Source organism: Oncorhynchus mykiss, chromosome 8 (assembly GCF_057628025.1).
Source record: "Oncorhynchus mykiss isolate SJ-2025 chromosome 8, ASM5762802v1, whole genome shotgun sequence".
Taxonomy (NCBI): Eukaryota; Metazoa; Chordata; class Actinopteri; order Salmoniformes; family Salmonidae; genus Oncorhynchus; species Oncorhynchus mykiss.
The window spans coordinates 82,478,947-82,500,489 of NC_143029.1; the positions used below are offsets into that span (position 1 = coordinate 82,478,947).

The 21,543-nt window shown below is 44.2% G+C and overlaps 1 protein-coding gene and 1 long non-coding RNA gene across 3 annotated transcripts in view; one reads left to right on the forward strand and one right to left on the reverse strand.

The window, feature by feature from the left end:
• The window catches only part of LOC149982155 (uncharacterized), a 472,901-nt gene that overhangs the window by 265,498 nt on the left and 185,860 nt on the right, over positions 1 to 21,543 (forward strand). The gene's annotated exons all lie outside the window — the stretch shown is intronic.
• pask (PAS domain containing serine/threonine kinase) lies at positions 564 to 19,011 on the reverse strand. Of its 2 annotated transcripts, none has more exons than XM_021614002.3 (21): positions 18,685 to 19,011; positions 17,596 to 17,813; positions 16,879 to 17,105; positions 16,214 to 16,384; positions 15,920 to 16,057; positions 15,572 to 15,706; positions 15,265 to 15,505; positions 14,925 to 15,106; positions 14,270 to 14,354; positions 10,852 to 10,944; positions 10,402 to 10,573; positions 9,892 to 10,088; positions 9,088 to 9,777; positions 8,751 to 8,911; positions 7,149 to 7,325; positions 6,724 to 6,849; positions 6,434 to 6,568; positions 6,106 to 6,305; positions 5,270 to 5,403; positions 1,620 to 1,769; positions 564 to 1,474 (listed from the first exon to the last, which is right to left on the reverse strand). In XM_021614002.3, the coding sequence occupies exons 2-21, from the start codon at positions 17,798 to 17,800 to the stop codon at positions 1,317 to 1,319; spliced, it is 3,777 nt and encodes a 1,258-aa protein (XP_021469677.3). In that variant the 5' UTR covers positions 17,801 to 17,813; positions 18,685 to 19,011; the 3' UTR covers positions 564 to 1,316. The 2 variants fall into 2 exon arrangements, with proteins under 2 accessions (XP_021469677.3, XP_021469676.3); XM_021614001.3 differs by having other exon boundaries at positions 14,222 to 14,354.

The window sequence follows — 21,543 nt, forward strand, 5'->3', positions numbered from 1 at the left end:
ATGCTACCATGACTCCAGAAAATCATGAACGAGTGAGAAAGTTACACAAATATCATACCCCCAAAAAGGATAACCTCCCCTGTAATGGTGAGAAGTTAGCATGTTTTGGGGGCATGCTCTTCAGGCATCGAACGTCAATTAATTCATGTTCATCCTTGAGTCGACATTAAATGAACAAGTGTTCAGAAACACTTATTCACAATAAAACGGACAATATTTTTACCATTCATCTCTAATGGGCACAACATAATCCAAAACAGAACTACAAATGCATCCACCAAGTCGAGTCACAAGCGTGACAGTCATTGAGCGCTAGGACCAAATAATACCATTTTATCAAAATACTAAGTGAATTTGTCTAAATACTTGTCACCTTCAAAAATGGAGGTACCCATACATAAAGTACAAGACCCTCTTTACCGTTACCTCAACATTCACACATATCAAAAATGCTGCAATAGACAAATTCGTTTTAGCTTCACGGTCCAAATAAAAATAGGGGCGGTGTAAATGACGACCCCAGCCCCCACAAAAAAAAAATTAAAAAAAATAGCAAACTAGGATTCTAGCTTAAATATTTGTATATTTTATTTGCAATGTTGAAACAGGAAACAGTCAAACTGATAAAAGCATGCGAATTAAATATTGAAATACCGTGAAAGACTTACAATTTTTCACTAACGACAAGCATAAATAAGCAGTTAACACCACTACTTCTTTAACATAATTGTTTAATATAAATCAGACAACAGATAAAAGCCAAGTGAATCATCTGGCTCGTTGGCGAGTAGTGGCACCTGAATCAGTCAACCCTCTGCTCGAGGCATCAGTGCATTTTATATTTTGAAGTGAAACTGGTCTTCAGTTTGACCCATTATAAGGCTTTGGCAGCTACACTACATTCATTACCCAATATACCACAGTCCCTCTAATACATACATTACAGCAAATAAAGGCACCCATAGGTGTTGTATGTTCAGCTCATTATTTTGCTGTACCTCTTTGGTTGTATTCATATACATAACTTTAAGGATACATCTCCCCCACCAATTCACATTCTAAAAACTGTATTTATTTATTCTGGTAGTAAAAGCACACTTGCTATTTAGAGTCTCTTCAGTCAGTCCAGGTCCTGATATACGATGACGGGATCTGGGGTGCATCTTGAGTCTAAAATGGTTCTCCCACCCCTTGTCTCCTTCCCATAGGAAGGAGAACATGGACAGGTTTACAGATCAGTGCAGTGTATATGAAGGGAAGGAGATCCAGGAGAGAGAGAGGAAGTCAGAAGATTAAAATGCACCACTGAAGTTAACTCATTCATCAGAGAGGTACTTCATGAGCTCAGTTGTCATGGCGGCCATGGACCTCTCATCGTCATCATCAGAAGGAAGTGAAGAATCATCTCTAGTGTCCGGGTACAAGCCCTGGCCTAGAAAGTCTCCAGGAACAGACTCGTGGTACTGTGGGGGAGCTGTGAAGACAAGAGGAAAGTGACTATGGGTGAAAATCAGATGTCCTAATATGGACACTGTACCCTACAGACTAAAGTGGCTGTCGTTTGCTTAGCTATTGGGTGATAAAAATGGAGAGAAGAGGGACTCATCGCCTCCACTGACCGTGGCTCTTGCCGTAAGGGAACACTTCCTCCCAGCTGTAGTCAGCCAGGCAGATGGGCTGGCGAATCCAGGGCTGCAGCAGGAGCTGCTCCAGGGTCATTCTCCGTTGGGGGTCAGGCTGCAGCATTCCTGACAGCATAGCATGCAGGTCTGGGGGAGCACAGGAAGAGGTCAGACACCAGTCACAGCACTGTTTAGTAGCACGGTTGTGGAGAAGAAAAAAAAAAGGGAAAAAAAAAAAAATAGGCTGTTGGTCAATTTTACTACTAAAAAAAAAAACTCCTGGGTAACCTGGTATTTCCCACCAAAACCATTACAGCATATACAGGTCTGGATTTGAGTGGCATGAAAACAAGCTGGATGCTACATGAGGCAGATGAGCCCTACATTAAAATGTATGAGACCAAGTTTGTGCTGTTATCCAACACAGAAAAATATACAAGTCGAGAGATGTATGCTCTTGGGTAAATAAATGAAACAAGCTCCAGTAATCTTGTGTGGACTGTATTATTTGACTGGAATTACACACCTCGTTGAACCCATGAAGTTGAAAACAAACAATGCTGTTGAAGGACATGTGGCCTACAAAGTTAATACATTTTGCTAGGCTATAAATTGTAGATTGACAACTTACCTTTAAATTTTGCGCAATTTGCATATTACTTCATTCCTTCCCCAGTTAAATGAAAGTTTAGTTGTCCTCATTCTAATGACATACTTGAATAATTTACTTACCATTGAATGGTTGTTGCTGCATTTAACATTCAGAATCCCTCAGCTCAAGAAACGCTAAAAACACAACTAAAATAAAACCTTCCAATTAAGCCATTGTAGTAGCTTTACCTGGGACTCCACAAGAGCTATATAAAGAGGCCAGAGCAGAGTGTAAGACCGTTAGAAACATATATTTAACTAATGAATGAGCGTTTAATATACATGGCTGTTCTGAGGGAAAAAAGGGCGTGCAACACAATATTAGGAAGATGTTACTGTTTTGTACATGCTGTATATCTATCTTGATCAGGGTTAGCCATTTGAGGCAACATGAATGGAATTGATGCTAGAGGATGGCAGAGTGCACACGGATTTAAAAGCAACCAACCGCAGGAGAAAAAAGCCAGATAGTGGTGTAAATTAGAAACAAATTGGATGATTGCGCATGCTGACAATACTGATTTATATGCTCAGCAAAAATAAAAATATCTTTCAAAGAATTTGTAAAAAGCCAAATAACTTCAGATCTTCATTGTAAAGGGTTTAAACACCGTTTCCCATGCTTGTTCAATGAACCATAAACAATTAATGAACATGCACCTGTGGAGCGGTTGTTAAGACACTAACAGCTTACAGACGGTAGGCAATTAAGGTCATGAAAACTTAGGACACTAAAGAGGCCTTTCTACTGACTGAAAAAACACCAAAAGAAAGATGCCCAGGGTCCCTGCTCATCTGTGCACGCTGCAAGGAGGCATGAGGACTGCAGACGTGGCCAGGGCAATAAATTGCAATGTCTGTACTGTGAGACACCTAAGACGGCGCTATAGGGAGACAGGGCGAACAGCTGATTGTCCAGACCACGTGTAACACCTGCACAGGATCGGTACATCACACCTGCCGGTCAGGTACAGGATGGCAACTGCCCGAGTAACACCAGGAACGCACAAACCCTCCATCAGTGCTCAGAGTCCGCAATAGACAGAGGCTGGACTGAGAGCTTGTAGGCCTGTTATGTCCTCAGACATCATCGGCATACCCATTGAGCACGTCTGGGACTGTTGGATCGGAGGGTGAGGGCCATTCCCGCAGAAATGTCTGGGAACTTGCAGGTGCCTTGGAGGAAGAGTGGGGTAACATCTCACAGCAAGAACTGGCAAAATCGGGTGCAGTCCATGAGTAGATGCATTGCAGTACTTAATGCAGCTGGTGGCCACACCAAATAGACTTACTTTTGACCCCCCTTTGTTCAGGGACACATTATTCCATCTCGGTTAGTCACATGTCTATGGAACTTGTTCAGTTTGTCAGTTGTTGAATCTTATGTTCATACAAATATTTACACGTTAAATTTGCTAAAAATAACCGCAGTTGACATTTCTTTTGCCAAGATACAAGTTTACAATTTTACTAAGTTCACATAAGGAAAGTCCATTAAAGTCCATTAAATAAATTCATTAGGCCCTAATCTATGGAATTCACATGACTGGAAATACAGATCTGAATCTGTTGGTCAAAGATAACTTTAAGAAAAAGTAGATGCGTGGATCAGAAAACCAGTCAGTATCTGGGGTGACCATTTGTCTCATGCAGCGCAACAATCTCCTACAGAGTTGATCAAATATTATTTGTCACATGCACCGAATACAACAGGTGTAGCCCTTCCTGTGAAATGCTTACAATCCCTTAATGCAGTTTAAGAAATTGAGTTAAATATCTAAATTAATAAAAAGTAACAAGGCTATATACAGGGGTATCAAGTCAATGTGAGGGGGTACAGGTTAGTTGAGGTAATTTGTTCACGTGGGTAGGGGTAAAGTGACTACGCATAGATAAACAGCGAGTCAACGTAAATAGTCCAGGTGGCTATTTGATTAATTTTTCAGCAGTCTTATGGCTTGGGGGTAGAAGCTGTTAAGGAGCCTTTGTCCTAGACTTGGCGTTCCAGTATCGCTTGTCATGCGTTAGCAGAGAGAACAGTGTATGACTGGGGTGACTGGATTCAGATTTTTTGGGGGACCTTCCTCTGAAGTGTAGATGTCCTGGATGGCAGGAAGTTTGGCCCCGGTGATGTACTGGGCCGTATGCACAACCCTCTGTAGTGCCTTACGGTCAGATGCAGAGCATTTGCCATACCAGGCGGTGATGCAACCGGTCAGGATGCTCTTGACGGTGCAGCCAAAGAACTGACGATCTGATTACCCATGCCAAATCTTCAGTCTCCAGAGAAGGAAAATGTGTTGTGAGCTCTTCACGACTGTCTTTGGACCATGATAGTTTGTTGGTGACGTGGACACGCTGCACTACAGCCCTGTCGATGTGAATGGGGGAGTGGTCGGCCTTCCTTCATCTCTAGTCCACGACTAGTTCCTTTGTCACGTACACGTTGGGGCCCGTGGAATGTTTTCCCTCTCCTCATTGGTTGTCGCAGTCACTGGATATTGTAGGAACTGAAACATGCTGTCGTACAGGCGAACCAGAGCATCCTAAACATGCTCAATGGGTGACATGTCTGGTGAGTATGCAGGCCAATGGAAGAACCGAGACATTTTCAGCTTCCAGGAATTGTGCAGATCCTTGCGACATAGCATGATAAAACACACAGTGATGGTAGCGGTTAAATTGCACCAAGAATGGGCCTCAGGATCTTGTCACTAAAATTGCAATCGATAAAATTGTGTTCGTTGTCCGTAACCTATGCCTGCCAATTTGTGTGAATATGGACCGTTTCTGGGATATTTCATCTCAAGAAACAAACACTTAACATGTTCCATTTATATATTGTTGTTGAGTATAATTTAACAGTTCCATTACATGTCATGCTGTTCGTAGAAACAAGTTAGGTTTCTAGCAGTTATTTATCCCAGGAAACAGGAAATCTTAATCTTGGTAACCCGGTACCCACTATTACACCGGTTTCTGACTGGAGGTCCTACCTGGAGAGACAGGGAAGGGGGGCTTGAGTTTGGACTGCAGGGTCTCCTCCATGTCACAGAAAGGGTTCTCACCGAACAGCAATGTGTAGAGCAGCACCCCCAGAGACCACAGCTCCAGCTCTGGACCGCCGTAGCTACGCAACACAGGGGAGGAACCCACAGTAAACAAGGAACCCACAGTAAACAACAAAGGACCACCATGTACAGGATTGCTCTCATTCGGTATTTCCTAGTTTTATAAAATCATGTTGCAAAAACTGTTTTGTCCTAACAGTTGAGTACGCTAACCCCTCAGCCCGTGTTGGACTTATGACAAGTGGCAGTGTGTGTTTATAGGGATTTTTCTGCATTTTATTTTTTGGGGGAAATGGAAAAACACCTTGTATAAAATTATAATGATTAAAACAAGATAACACATGTAGGAAAAATATAAATCTTGGAAAAATGAACAGTCAGCAAAAGAAATGCTTATCAGCCAAGAATTGAAGTGTCCCAAAACAATGAATTTAGCCATATTGATTGTGTTACGTTTACGCAAAACACAGCATTAGCCATGGCAAAATGCATAGAATTGCACAAAATTAGCTTTAAAACATCAAAATGTCAGCACCATGGCATAATGCTGCTTTTGCAACAGCAATCCTAACAAAATACCAAAATAGTGTATAATTGCAGGAAATTGGCTTAAATTCAGACATTTCTACACCGCCAAGATGAGGGCCCCTAAAAAGCTTATTTAAATTCAGCCGCGCCCCATTGCCACAACTCCCGTCATGCCCCTGCGACGCCATCACCTAAGCCCCTTCTTGATCCAGAAACAAACCCTGTGTACTTACGGGTTGCCCTTCAGCACCTCTGGGGAGCAGTACTCCAGCGTGCCACAGAAGGTGTAGAACAGCTTCCCTGGAGCCAGCGGGACAGCAGAGCCAAAGTCTATGAGTCTGATGTGGAACTCTGTGTTAATGATGATGTTCTCATCCTTGATGTCCCGGTGGAGGATGTCTCTGTTCCTCAGATACGCCACTGCTGCCACCAACTGAAGAGATGGTGAGACAGAAAATGGTGACATTTCACACAATACCCATCACATTTTTTCTGTCCATAGTTTCCCTTCTACACACAGGTGCAAAGAGACCATTCTTCCTCTGTCTTCCTGTCCCGTACCTGTCTAAAGATGTAGCTGGCCAGAGGCTCGTCCAGCTGGGGCTGTTTGTCTATGAACTCAAACAGGTCCAGACCATCCCCATGCTTTTCCATCACCATCTGGAAGTAACCCTCGTTCTCAAACACCTCCAGGACCTGCAACACAGATGAGAGAGAGAATAAACAGATATATGTTAGGAAAAGAGACTAAACTGTTGTGGAAGATTTGTTATTCTGTATGGAGGAGATGTGGTTCTCAGTGGTAGCCCACATTAAAAACATGGCACAAACAAACTAAAAAAAGTTGTTGCCTTGACGATGTTGTGGTGTGTCAGGCGGGTGAGTATGGCGACCTCCTGGCTGACGCGGCCCAGCAAGGGGTCATCCACCCAGCATTCACTGACTATCCTTCCCTTCCTGATAAACTTCACCACCACCTACAAACATAGGAGGGACAATCACACTATTTGAATACAGAAATCCATGAGTTACCTTTCCGAAAACTGAATTTGGATGCAGTGAAACCTTGTGAGCATGAAGATACCACATTGAGGTCGTACAATTACCTGGAATTCAAAGCTATTTTGAGTCACATTGTATAATTATTATATATATTTATATATTTTTTTAAATACACTCCCCTCCATAAAGACACGTTATGGTACTCATAAGGTGTGCGAGTGGTTGTTCTTCACCTTTACTAGTGAAAATGTAACAAGTCCCCAGTCAGTCTCACCTTCTCTCCGTCAGAGCGCCTGCAAGCCTGCCACACGAAGCCGAAGGCCCCTTTCCCCACGGCGTGGAGCGGCTGGTACAGCTCTGAGAACTGCCCATCGCATGCACGGGAATGGTCCAGGTCCAAAGTGGAGAGCAGCGCCTCACCGGCACCGCCACGGCTGGCCTCCAAGATCGCCTGAGTCAAAATATACAAATAAAGTGCCTTCAGAAAGTAAACATAACCCTTGACTGTCATTATTTTGTTGTGTTACAGCCCAAATTTAAAACATGACATAGGCATTGTGTATGTAGGCCAGTGACAAAGTGGAAACGTCTAAATTAAAAAAAAAATACATATAAAAAATTAAAAGGGACCCGAAATGTCAATAAGTATTCAACCCCTTTGTTATGGCAAGCCTAAATAAGTTCAGGAGTAAACATTTCCTGAACAAATCACAAGTCACATGCACTCACTGTGTGCAATAGTGTTAATGATTATTGAATGACTATGACTTGGGTCAAAATAAACTGAAAACAGACATTGAATATCCCTTTGAGCATGGTGAAGTTATAAATTACAATTTGGATGGTGTATCAATACACCCAGTCATTACAAAGATAATGTTAGGCAGGCGTCCTGCCTAACTCCGTTGCCAAATAGGAAGGAACCGCTTAGGGATTTCACCATGAGGCCAATGGTGACTAAAACAGTTTAATGGCAGTGGAACAACATCGTAGTTACTCCACAATGCTAACCTAATTGGCTGAGTGAAGAGGAAGGCTGGACAGGAAGAAAACAAAATAATATTCAAAAACATGCATCTTGTTTGCACAGGATGCATGTGGTTTGCACTTAACTAAAGTTAAATTGGGATTATCATCATGTACTAACAAAGTGGTACGTTTGGGGAGAATTCAACATCCGAGTGTACCACTTCATATTCTCAAGCATGGTGGTGGCTGCATCATGTTATAGTATGCTTGTCACTGGCAAGGATTAGGGAATTTATGATAAAAGAAAAGAGGAAAACCTGGTTCAGTCTGCTTTCCAACAAACATTCCTTTCAGCAGGAAAAAAAAAAAAAAAAGAGCCAAATACAGTGGAGTTTACCAAGACGACATTACACGTTCCCGAGTGGCCTAATTAAAGTTGACTTGGATTCAAAATCTATGGCAAGACTTGAAAATGGCTGTCTAGCAATGATCAACAACTTGACAGAGGTTGAAGAATTTAAAAGACCGTGCAAATATTGTACAATCCAGGTGTGGGACTGACCCAGAAAGAGTGTAAACACTGTCAAAGGAGAGTCTAACTTGGTATTCAATGCGCCGAGTCAAAACTATCTAATCAAGAGGGCGTTTTATTTCACAAATATGATTTCTCATCCAGTTTGACGAGAGTATTGTGTAGATAAAATAGAAAAGTCTATCCATTTTAAGCTGACTTCGTTACAAAATGTGGAAGTAAAGCAGTGTGAAATCAATGTTGGCAGCAGAATATTCCTCTCTTTACCAGACCGGGTGAAAGCAAATCTGTCAACCTGTCAAAATCAACCAAATAATTAAATAAAAAAGGTGATTTTTCCAGATTTAAGCAGGAGTTTACAGACTGAATACTGACCTCTCCCAGACTGAGTGAGGATGAGTTTTGTAGTGAAGCTCTGTTGCTGTAGACGCCACTATGATGCAACATGGCCTCCTGCTGTCCAGGCCTGCTCAGCCACACACAGAACACACACCTAGCCCCATGAAGCTCAGCCCTACGAATCTCACACTGCACCTCTGGAGGAAAGAGAGAGAGAGATGCTATAACTCATCCTCGTAGTTCTAAAAACAACTTTGTAATCGAGTACCACAGAGCTGATAACACACACCATCTTTAGGAGATGCTCTAGACCTGGAAGCTCAGCTCTTCTCAAAGATAAAAGCTAAGTGAGAGCTTGTGAAGAGGTACCAACCGATTCTTGTTCCATCCCTGTGGTAAACACTTCCATCATAGCTCCCCTCTGTGATGTGCTGTGGGGCCATGGAGCACTCATTCTCCTGCTGCTTCTTAGGGGTGGAGGTGTTGGGAGGGGCATCCGAGATCAACTGCATCTCTCCATTCATCTGTCTAGAGTCCTGGATTTGGACATTGTGGAGAACAGAGAACACAGCCCACTGGTCACGTTCGTCCTCCCCCGCCAGTCCTTTCAATAGACTGTTCCGGACCTCCACACATCCGGGTCCCTCTTCCTGGTCGGACTCGACCACATACGGCGAAGGGGTACGCAGGAGCTCGGCGGTATCAACCGAGGTATGGGAGAAGTCATCATCACCTCCAACACTAAGCAACTCTAGAACTCCACTCAGGTTCAGGTCGGCCATGGCCCGGGTCACCAGCTCCCCATTGGTGTCCAGGTCCAGGTAGCAGCTGGCCGAGTCCACAACCTGGTCTGTGCGGGAGGTGGCCGCCGTCGGGCTGGACCCCCCATGACACCCAGCCCACTTCTCACAGAACCCTGAGGAGGACCGGCTACCCAGGGAGATCACCTCGAAGCTGGAGTCCTGCATGGCTGACAGGTCACACAGCTGCTGGGGGCCTTTGGCATGGTATGGGGTAGGGCGGCAGGGCCGTGCTCGGCTGCACTCATCCATGGTTGGAGTGCCTTAAGTAATACAAATTAAAGTCCATTCGCAGAGGAAAATTAGAAGTGAATTTGGACGTCAAACTGTCAAATTCTTCTTATTTTTTAAATCACAATTTGTTAGCTAATTCACACCTGGTCCCACTCCACTAAGGGGCTGCCCTCCTGGGCTACAGGTTAGAGGGCGAGTGAGTGACAGGCAGAGTACCTCGCCTCTCTCAACCTGGGCAAAGGACTGTAGCAGGTCGTGGGTGTCGTCTCCACTGTCACACTGGCTGGGACACGGGGCCACCTGTGCAGCTTCTTTCATCAGTTCTGCAGTGTCATCAACCCTGTGGAGAGAAACCTAGTTAGGCACCTAGAGCCTACAGAAACACTGACAGTGGTTGATATGGGACGGGGCCGAACTATCATTAAACACTTCATATACACCCACAACATTTTTATTAGGTTAGCAACTGGCCTACCTCAGGGCCTCTCATCTGCTGACTTTGATCATTGCCTTTAAGTTTGTGTCTGATTCATTCAAGTGGGAAGTCAGGTGTCAGAAGGTGGAAATTAAAACCAATATGAAAACCAAAGGGGATAGGACACCCCCACACTACATGTTCATTTCAGGACTGAACTTGTCCATAGGTGACGTACCTGATCATGGGTGTGGAGGTAACCTCCGGAGGGTCCAGGGTGGAGGGAGTGCTGCCCTGCTGCTCCAGTCTGATACTGGAGCCAGTGAAGATCCTGCCCTTCCCAGTGGAGAGGTTTCTCCCCTGTTCTGCCTTTTGCACCACGGCCATGTCACCAGCCAGAGAACTGGGGTCTAGACAGCCAGAAACCCCAAATCTAATTACTCAGGATTGTTATTCCCTTTTGACTGCATTACTTGGATTCTAGAAAAAAAACTATAAGATTTGAGATGACAAACCCAGTGAACATGAAAAATCAACAAAGCAATGAAAACCAGGAAGATCACATTTAAATGATGCATGGAGGCAGAACACACTGACAATGTAGAAAGGAAATGGATTTCATGAGTAACACGAGCACTAGTAACACTTCGGAAATGCACGTTAGTGATGAGTGAGAGCCAAACTTTACCCTGTTGAAGTTGGCCTCCCATTGGGAATGTGGGAATGGGATGGGCGACTGTGCTAGCAGCAGGGACAGGATGACCAGAGTATACACAGGGGTCTGGAAGGGGAACAGAGTTAAATGCTTCGTTTACTGGAGATGAAGGAAAAACAAGGAATCTGACTAACACCCATAGCAGGCGGCCATCCAATAGAGTCGTTTCATGGAGTGGAACGCACCAGTTGGATTAGAGGATTTTTCCTGCCCTGGTGCTAAACCAATAGAGCAGCGTTTTTCAACTCTTCCCCAGCAACAGTGGCTCCCAAACGTTATAGTCCCATACGCCTTCAACCATTCAACCTCCAGCTGCATACTCCCTCCAGCACCAGCGCTCTCAAATGTTGTTTTTGCCATCATTGTAAGCCTGCCACAGTATATGATACATTTATTAAACCTAAGAATGAGTGCGACTTTGTCACAACCCAGCTCGTGGGAAGTGACAGAACTCTTAAAGGACTAGGGCACTAATAAATAATTTTGCCATCTCAAACACAATTGTTGAAATTTGTGAATAACTCACAGGTTAATTAGAACCGTGTGCTTGAAATGATGCACACAACTCTGCAATGTTGGGTTGTTTTGGAGAGTCTTATCTTAAAATCACTTTCCACACCGTCTGTGCCTGTATTTAGTTGTCATGCTAGTGAGGGCTGAGAATCCACTCTCACATTAGGTATGTGGTTACAAAGGGCATCAGTGTCTTAACAGCGTGATTTACCAAGGCAAGATACTGAGCGCAATCCAAGCCAGAAATCTGGTAGTGGCTGCTGATGACATTTTCACAGAACCGCTTGTTGCAATTTTGATGAGGCTCTTGTTCAGATATCGGTAAGTGGACTGGAGGCAGGGCACGAAACAGATAAGGAATCCAGTTGTTTGCGTCATCCATTTTGGGAAAGTACCTGCGTAATTGCACACCCAACTCACTCACATTGTCATATAGCAAAGCACTTAAGGTTGCGTTCATTTGCACACAATTTTTTTAAATCATAAATGGAAAGACCTGTGTGTTGTCCTTGTTAACTTCTTAATCATAGCCTCAATTTAATCCCACAAATTGAATATAGTTGCCGAGAGTCACTGTAATCCTAGATCAAGATCATTCAGGCGAGAAAAAACGTTACCCAGATAGGCCAGTCGTGTGACAAACTCATCATGCAAGCAGTCAGACAAGTGAAAATTATGGTCAGTAAAGAAAACTAAGCTCGTCTCTCAATTTAAAAAAAAAGTCTACTTTGCCACTTGATAACCAGCGCACTTGTATGTTGTAAAAGCGTTACATGGTCGCTGCCCATATCGTTGCATAGTGCAGAAAATACACGAGTTCAGGGGCCTTGCTTTAACAAAGTTAACCATTTCACTGTAGTGTCCAAAATGTATTTCAAGCCGTCAGGCATTCCCTTGGCAGCAAGAGCCTCTCGGTGGATGCTGCAGTGTACCCAAGTGGAGTCGGGAGCAACTGCTTGCACACGCATTACCACGCCACTATGTCTCCCGGTCACAACTTTTGCGTCATCAGTACAGATACCAACACATCTTGACCACCAAAGTCCATTTGATGTCATAAAGCTGTCCTGTACTTAAATACCCTCTCCTGTTGTCTTGGTTTCCAGAAGAGGATGTCTTCCTGAACTGATCCCCCATAAACCTAACAGACATACCAGGAGCTGTGCCAAGCCCGCCACTTCTGTTGACTCATCCAGCTGTAACACATAATTCACTGGCTTGAATGCAAAGCAGTAATTGTTTCAAAACATCTCCTGCCATGTCACTGATGCATCGTGAACCAGTTTGATGAAGGTATTGTCAGAATAGTTTTCGGCCTTTCCCTTTCTTAAATGATATGTGGCTTTTATACGTCTTAGTCAAGTTGTCTTAGTTCTCACAAAAAAAAAAAAAAAAAAGCTTATTTTTCAAATTTACATATTTTGTTTCTAAATCTATGCGCAACAGTGATGGTTTCAGCGAGTTGTGAGATTGTGTTTATGTGCAGAAGTACAAAAGTACTCTGTGGCTGAGGAAAGGCACTACTCCCAATATAAGTGAATGCCAAGTCAATGTAGTTATCATTATATTTGCTCCTCGTCGATGGTCCAACGTCCCTTTGTTGTTCGGTGCTTTGCCGGGTAAGGGGCCAGTAGCTCTTCAGCTGCATCAGATTCACAACTGTCAGTGTCCATGCTAGCTGGGCTAACAAATGTAGAATTACTGATGCTAACATTGGATGTGCTCGTAGGTGCAGTGCTCCCAGTAGAGCTGGTAGGTGCAGTGCTCCCAGTAGAGCTGGTAGGTGCAGTGCTCCCAGTAGAGCTGGTAGGTGCAGTGCTCCCAGTAGAGCTGGTAGGTGCAGTGCTCCCAGTAGAGCTGGTAGGTGCAGTGCTCCCAGTAGAGCTGGTAGGTGTCTATAGACCTGTCCTTACTTTAACCATTTATCTATTTGAGCAAACAGAATGAGCAGCAGCAACCATCACCAACATTAGTAGAATTCTCGCGAGAGGGTAACGGTTAATGCGATTGGACGTTAATTACTTGGCTACTTGTATTTGACATTGTTATTATTTTGCTGAATAGATGGTCGTAAGGCTACTCAGGTGAGAACCTCACCCAAATACATAGCCCCGTTGGAAACTATAAAATGTGATAGAATTTTTAAATGCGAATCACATTTTTATTTGGCGTACCCCCCGACAGCATTGTGCGTACCCCAGTTTGGGAATACCTGGTCTACAAGGGCCAGAGCCTGCTGGCTTTCTGTTCTACCTGATAACTGGACACGCCTGGTGTCCCAGGGCTAAAATCAGTCCGATTATGCAGTGAAAATATTGGAACTGGCTTTGAGGTCCAGAGGCCTTGTGTCTCCGTCACTACAGTGTTCAGCTCGACAACAGGGAGTGTTCCTCACACCTGGTTCTGGGGACATTTGTGCTAGACCAGCACTTAGACATACTATCCTAATTTGAGCACTATAACTGCACAGCAGGAAATGCAAATAGTTTATTGAATGTTTAAAAAGCTTCTAAAGTAAAAAAATTGTCAGACTTAATGTATCAACTATAAATGTATCAACCCCTACAAAAGTGTATATTAATTATAAGTGGATATAATTCACATTTCCTGTTGCTGCAGGATCATTTCCCTGTGAGAAACTGGTCAAATTAAGATAGCACATCTGTACAAAATTTGGGATAATCAAAGTCTTTGATTAATAGTTGACTTGCTGAATCAGTTGTTAGTGCTCGGATGAACAAAAGCCTGCAAACACTACAACAGCCATCAAGAACTGGGGGAGAAGAACACTGCCCTATGATGGAGAGAAACTGAACTACAGATGAGTCACCTGTGTAGGAGGGGTGTGATGAGTTAGTGTGAGTGTGTAGAAGCCCACCCTCTGGTTGTTGGTGTGGGGTAATGGCACTGTTCTCCAAGCCACAAAACCAATCATAGAAAGCAGGAATCAGGAACGTGACATCCTGTAGGACACATGACAAAGACAGTTACAATTCACGTCAATGAGGAAAACCTGGAATTGGAACGGTTTACTTTCTGAATTGACCCACCAACCCTGGAGTAGAAACTAGAGCTACATTACAGAACCCTCTACAGCTGGGTGAATCTAGGACCATAAAAGGAGTCTAGTTTGCATCAGCCAATAACAACGAAGGCCACAGAGCTCATAATTATGATACTGATGAATATTGGGTATATTAGAAAAGCATTGGCTGATTGATATACCATTGGCTTTTAGCCAAACTGTATACCACAGGTTTGGCAAAATATTTTTACTGTTTCAATTACATTTGTAACCAATTTATAATAGCAATAAGGTATCTCTGAGGTTGCATTATGCATAAGAACAGCCCTTAGCCATGGTATATTCACAGACCCTCAGGACTTATTTCTTAAGGGGGGGGGGGGGGGGGGGGGGGGGGGGGTAGGAGGGGTTTCTGTATAGCACTGACATTTGCTGATGTAAAAAAAAAAAAAAAAGCTTTCTAAATACATTGCATTAAACCAGTGTATGAGAATAATTAGTTTAATACCTTCCCCTGTAGCTCCGCATTCCCAAAGCCCAGGAGACTGAGGGACAGGTGGTTGTGGATGCTGTTGATAGAGCCATCAGGGTGGAGGGTGAGGAGACCGCTGAGAGGGGCGAACACCCACACCGTCCCAGAATAGACCAGCCCCGAACCAGGGGAGAGGAGGCTGCTGTTCTCTTTAACTCCTGACAGATGGCATGGCGTACAGACAAGATATTTAGATATCAATTACTGATTTTTTGTGTGCAAGAAATCTCTTGCGCACAAACTACCTAACTTATATACAAACAATTCTATAGTAACATTTCTCAGAGAATCGGGAATGAGAAGAGCACTGTTCTACCAGAGGACAGTTCCTTTCCATTTTCACAATGTTCTGGCTGTGGTGCTCTGCAGATTGGGGAGGAGACGGGGGAACCCTGCTGGTCCTCAGGTCCACCAGGGGTGTTTTGGGGTTCTGGGCAGCCCAACCCATCCTTCAGCTGCTGGGGTTTACCACACACCACTGCCCCCTGGAGTTTAATACAGAGGAGGAGGGAGGTGCCCCCCCTGCATCGACTGGACACCCTCTGGACCCTCAGCATCTGAGGGAAGGGAGATGTTACCTCAGGGTTAAACCAGTGCTCTCTATGGTGTGTGTGTATACTGACCTTGGGCAGAGCGCGGCTGTGGAGGGGGATCTGTAGAGAGGGGATCATCTCTCTGATAGGCATCCCTGTCAGCTCCTCAGTCTGCCTGTAACCATGCAGATGGGCAAAGACCAGGTCACAGCTCAGGATGCTCCCCTGGAAGAAAACGCAATCGCTCATCGAGTCAGGCTACAGAGGCCTTGTGGTTGTATTTATAGGCACCATACTGAACCACAGACAGGGACTACCTGGACTTATGTTGCAGAACATGTGCTGTGTGCCCTTACAGAATATGACCTAGAAATGACTTGAGTTTTGCAGGATGTCAGCTGCCACTCTGAACCACATCTTGGAATCTGTGTAACTTACGTCTTGTGAGAAGGAGACATGGGCTGAGATTCTCTCCACACGCTCCATCATGACCAGGCAATGCTGTCCTTGCTGTGACTGTCTCTGGGTCCATACAGACACTGGGACCTCAGTACCACACTGGCTCACTGCATCCAACTTCACAGAGAAGAAAACACGAGTCATCTCAATGCCGTGATCTAAGGATGTGAGATTGTCTGTACTCTTAAGCAAGACAGAATAATAATTTGACAAGCAACAGAGGGCTGTGCAGAAGGAAAACAATTGAGCCTTTATTTGCAAAATCATTCTTACCACTTTCCCAGACACCACTGCTACATTTCCATCTGTCTGAAGACACCCCTCACTTAAAGCTTCTTCCAGGACCTGATTGGTCTTCTTCAGGAAGCAGGACAGCTTTTGTCCAATCAGATCATCGCTGGTGCACTCAAACAGTGCGCATGCCTTCACATTTGCAGCCAATATCTATAAAAAAAATATTAAAAAAAATAATTGTCTCGTGTGCAAATGATATATCTTTAGCCATAAAACAAAGACTCCTTTTTTTTATGTAGTTATGTAGAAGCTTCTTAGCAAAGAAATTTCTCAAGCAAGGCTAGGACAGTCAGAGTGGTCTGAGTGGGGAGGGGAAAACTGATAACTGGAAACTGGCTGTGATTGGCAGATTTAGAGCTCTTGTTTGAACTCAATTTAACCACCTGGTGATGTCACCAGGAAGGCCAAAACGCCATCCCACCAAAACCAGCTGAAATTCAGGCAGTCTATTCAAACAGTTCTTACACTACAATGGCATTATCATTTTCACAGTATGAAAATGTATATACAATACAGGAACACATTTGACTGCCCTAAGCCTTTAAGTTTCAAGTTCATATACATTTAAAACTGATTTCAAAGTGATTTGCATTGTAAGAGAGCATTTGATATATAGCCCAATTGCAGTCATATCGTGACCCTACCTTTGTGCTCTTGCAGTCTACAGTGAGGACTGCCTTGTTGGGGTTGTGGACCGCTGGAGGTCCTGAGAGCGCAAAGCCTCCTGCACAGGTCAGCAGGCTGAGCAGGGTTCTGTCTGACTCAGACGCAGTGGACAGCGAGTCTGACTGGCTGTGTGATCCTGAGCCATGCCGGCTGGGGATCTGAATGTCTCTCATAGCCACAGAGCTACAGGAGTTCTGACAATCACCTAGAGAAATGAAAGGGTTACGATGTACAGTATAGGGTCTAGTGATGACAAGCTAAAACAAACGGGTTGACATTAACTAGTAGTGATAGTGTATTAGCCTGTTCCCACTGCGTTGTGATGCCACAGCCTCTCAATTGTGTTCTGGCTAGAGACTACCATCTCAGCTGTAAGTAAACCTAAGCACTGCCAGACACATCACAGCCATTGTGTTTGACAGTCCCGTGTTAACGCCTATTCCACAAGTACAAGCTAGAGGGAAACACCCGAGGGTGTATTCATTAGACAGATTCCGTTGCAAAAAGTTCTACAAACAGAAAACGTTTAGCAATGAAATCAAGCTTATTTGGCAAATTCAGGTAGGGTCCTTCCCAGTTTAGTTCCTAGAGTAAACGGTTTCTGTTGCTAAACGTTTTTCAACAGACCAACGGAATCTGACTAATGAATACACCCATGTAGAGGAGGCAGTTGCAGGAAGCATCCAGACACACACCTGCTATGGATCCAGGAAACCGCCAGCGTTCTAGAGCCTGGCCCTTGTACAGTGGCCTCCCGACACATGGATAGGACTTGTTTAGGTCAAATGAGTCATCCTCCAGGAGGTCCGAGGAGTCATCCTTGACAACATAAACAGTGTCCCCTTTAGCACGAGGGTTGCCTTGATTCTCTGTCCAACGGGACTCAGTCCTCAGCGACATTGTGGGCTTTGGTCTATGGAAAGGATGTACGTTATTCAGCTGTAACAGATGGGGTTTCTGGTACAGTAAACCTTTGTTGTCCCCACCCTAGCTCTGGTCCAGGGCGTCGTAAGCGCTCACTACTCCGCTGTTCTAGTGACTGGCTTCACTAGCTCTGATTTATTCATTTTTAACCAGGCAAGTCATTTAAGAACACATTCTTATTTACAATGACGGCCTAACGGGGAACAGTGTGTTAACTGCCTTGTTCAGGGGCAGAAATACAGATTTTTACCTTGTCAGCTCGGGGATTCAATCTCACAACCTTTCGGTTACTGACTCAACACTAACCACCAGGCTACCTTAACATGCATCGCGTAGTGAACATTTCGTATTACTCGATTTCGTATATTGGAGGAACGTCGAATGACACCCGGCGCATTCTGAGAAATGTCTGTCAGCACTCGAGCAACAACTTTATTCTGGTAAGTAACCAAAGTATAGTGACTCCAGTCACGCCCTGGACCGGAGGTCGCTATTCCCATTCTACACAGGTAGCTAGCAAGCTAACGTTAACTACTACCACCTAGTTAGGGTAGCTAGCGTTTTTTTTCCCCCTTTCACCTTTATTTAACCAGGTAGGCCAGTTGAGAACAAGTTCTCATTTACAACTGCGACCTGGCCAAGATAAAGCATAGCAGTGCGACACAGAGTTACACATGGAATAAACAAACGTACAGTCAATTACACAATAGAAACGTATATATACAGCGTGTGCAAATTAGGTAATATAAAGCCATAGAGGCGAAATAATTACAATTTAGAAATTAATGATAGATGTTGCAAGCGTATGAATTAGCTTCACACCAAATTAGACAATTCACTTTTACCTGGCCAAAACTCACCTTTTTATCTGTAAACCTGAAATGGGCTTATTAGCAAACTAGCTCGCTAACAGCTGTGTTGACTTTTCCTTGCTGTATTGAAGTTGGTTGCTAAGGAAGAGTTGAAACAAAAACCCGCCGACTCCTAAAGTTACACGCAATGCACTCGCCACTGTATCGAGTTTAGTGACGACTTCGTGAGTAGTTGAATGCTAAATATTATCTTGGAAAGATACACAATTTTGTGTTGTTATTTTTTTAGATAGTCTAGAAAAGTTCGTAAAGCGCGGGTTTTCAATCACTCGAGGTATGAAGAGCCAATCAGATAACTATTATTCAAAGTAGTTCAGGGCAATTATCCAATAAATTATGCTTATGGGAGGAGTCGATGGGAAGGCTGTTTTTTTCTTCTTCTCCGTGTGAATTTCCGGCAGACTAGACGCTGTGTTGCATATTGCTGCCTTTCTCAGGTCGGAGTGCGAATTGCACATTTTGGTCAACAAAAATCATCTAAGCCTGCACTTATACACTATCCTCAAAAACCCACCCCTCCATACTACTACTTTGGCCCTAAACGATCCTACACCAAGCCAGCGGCCTGGGAGGATGGAACCCCTATTTTCAAAACTTCCTGTAGCCATTCTGCACTAAAAATCTCTCATACTTAAATATTTATCTGCTATCACATCTATCTTCTGTGATTTCCACTCCATCAGTGCAGTGCAATTGATCACCATCGCTATAAACGCAAGAAATCCAACCTTACTAAAACTCATCTGCTTTGCACCTCTCTCTTCAGGCCTACTCACTGGGGGGCTCCCAGTCGAATCACTCACCCTTGGGTCAAGGTCAGGTCATTTGACCTCACTCATCCAACCACTCGGGTCATGTGACAGTGTTGATGCCCATTCTGTGTTCTTTTTTTTATTTTCTTCACTGCCTCAGCATATGACACTTTTTGCCCCATTCCATCTCTGGAAATCTCAACATGTCTTTCTCTCACAGGGCACTTCGGATCCCCAGCTGCATGGGCGCCCCCACAGTTGACATATGCCCTCCTGCACAATTCTCACATCGTGGGATCTCTCTTCTACACACTGCTGCAATATGTCTGAATCCTTGGCACCTAAAGCACCGTAATGGGTTTGGAACATAGGCCCTCGCAGAATAGCAAATATAACCTAACCTGGCCATATCAGGTAGAAACTCTGTGTAAAAGCTCAACAAGACAGACAGGTTATTCTCAGTCTCGGCATTGGCACAGGGTGTACATCTCACCAAATGGCCGGCATCACAAACACTAGGAATATTATTTTTCATTTGATCCACCTCTACATTCAACACTACCCCACTGATCACCCCTTTGAGCGGTGCCCTGCTCCGGAAAGCAAAGCACGATACAGGTTGAGGCCCGAGACGCGCGACGCAACGCGCTCGCTTCCTCTGGGTGGAGGATGCACAAAAATCAAAATAATTCCACTTCTCAAAACTTTCATAGATTTAACTATTCCAAGTGTGTCCTTTACCCAGCTTGACACAATGTATGGGTCGGCCAAAAATCAGGAATCTACTCTTTCCAAACATGTCACTCCTACCATCCAAATGAATCTCCGTAGGATTCTCAGGGAAAACGTTGGAAGTCTCCACTACACCTCTCGCCACAAGTAGACCCACTTCCTCCTTGTCTGGCTCAACTTCAGAGAGCTCACCACTGCCAACGACTCCATTTCAAGATCCTCAAGGTTCTCAAGAGAGCAAGTAGACCTATAGGTAAGTTTACTTGGTTTATACTCAGGAGAAGGTTTGTACTCAGGAGACGAAGGTATGTACTCAGTAGATTAAGGTATGTACTCAGGAGAAGAAGGTATGTACTCAGGAGACGAAGGTATGTACTCAGGAGACGAAGGTATGTACTCAGGAGATGAAGGTATGTACTCAGGAGACGAAGGTATGTACTGAGTAGATGAAGGTATGTACTCAGGTGACGAAGGTATGTACTGAGTAGATGAAGGTATGTACTCAGGAGATGAAGGTATGTACTCAGGAGAAGAAGGTATGTACTCAGGAGATGAAGGTATGTACTCAGGAGAAGAAGGTATGTACTCAGGAGATGAAGGTATGTACTCAGTAGACGAAGGCATGTACTGAGTAGATGAAGGTATGTACTCAGGAGACAAAGGTATGTACTGAGTAGATGAAGGTATGTACTCAGGAGACGAAGGTATGTACTCAGGAGACGAAGGTATGTACTCAGGAGACGAAGGTATGTACTCAGGAGATGAAGGTATGTACTCAGGAGAAGAAGGTATGTACTCAGGAGATGAAGGTATGTACTCAGGAGACGAAGGTATGTACTCAGGAGACGAAGGTATGTACTCAGTAGATGAAGGTATGTACTCAGTAGATGAAGGTATGTACTCAGGAGACGAAGGTATGTACTCAGGAGACAAAGGTATGTACTCAGGAGACGAAGGTATGTACTGAGTAGATGAGTAGCTTACTGTTCCATTTGAGAAGGGCGTTCCTCCCTCACCACTTTTGCCCGGTCACGGACCAGTGCCCTGCGGCTCAGCATAATGGAATCCACCCAATGTTTTCTATTGACACAACCGCTTGTTGAGGAGAGTGATGGGGTTTTGCCAGAGGTAACGGAGGGTGCATCCAAAGATGGGTCTACTTATACAGTGCCTTGCAAACTTCTTTGTGCTTTCTTTGTGCTTTGTCACTTCTAGGTTAGACTACTGCAATGCTCTACTTTCCGGTTACCCGGATAAAGCACTAAATAAACTTCAGTTAGTGCTAAATACGGCTGCTAGAATCCTGACTAGAACCAAAAAATGTGATCATATTACTCCAGTGCTAGCCTCCCTACACTGGCTT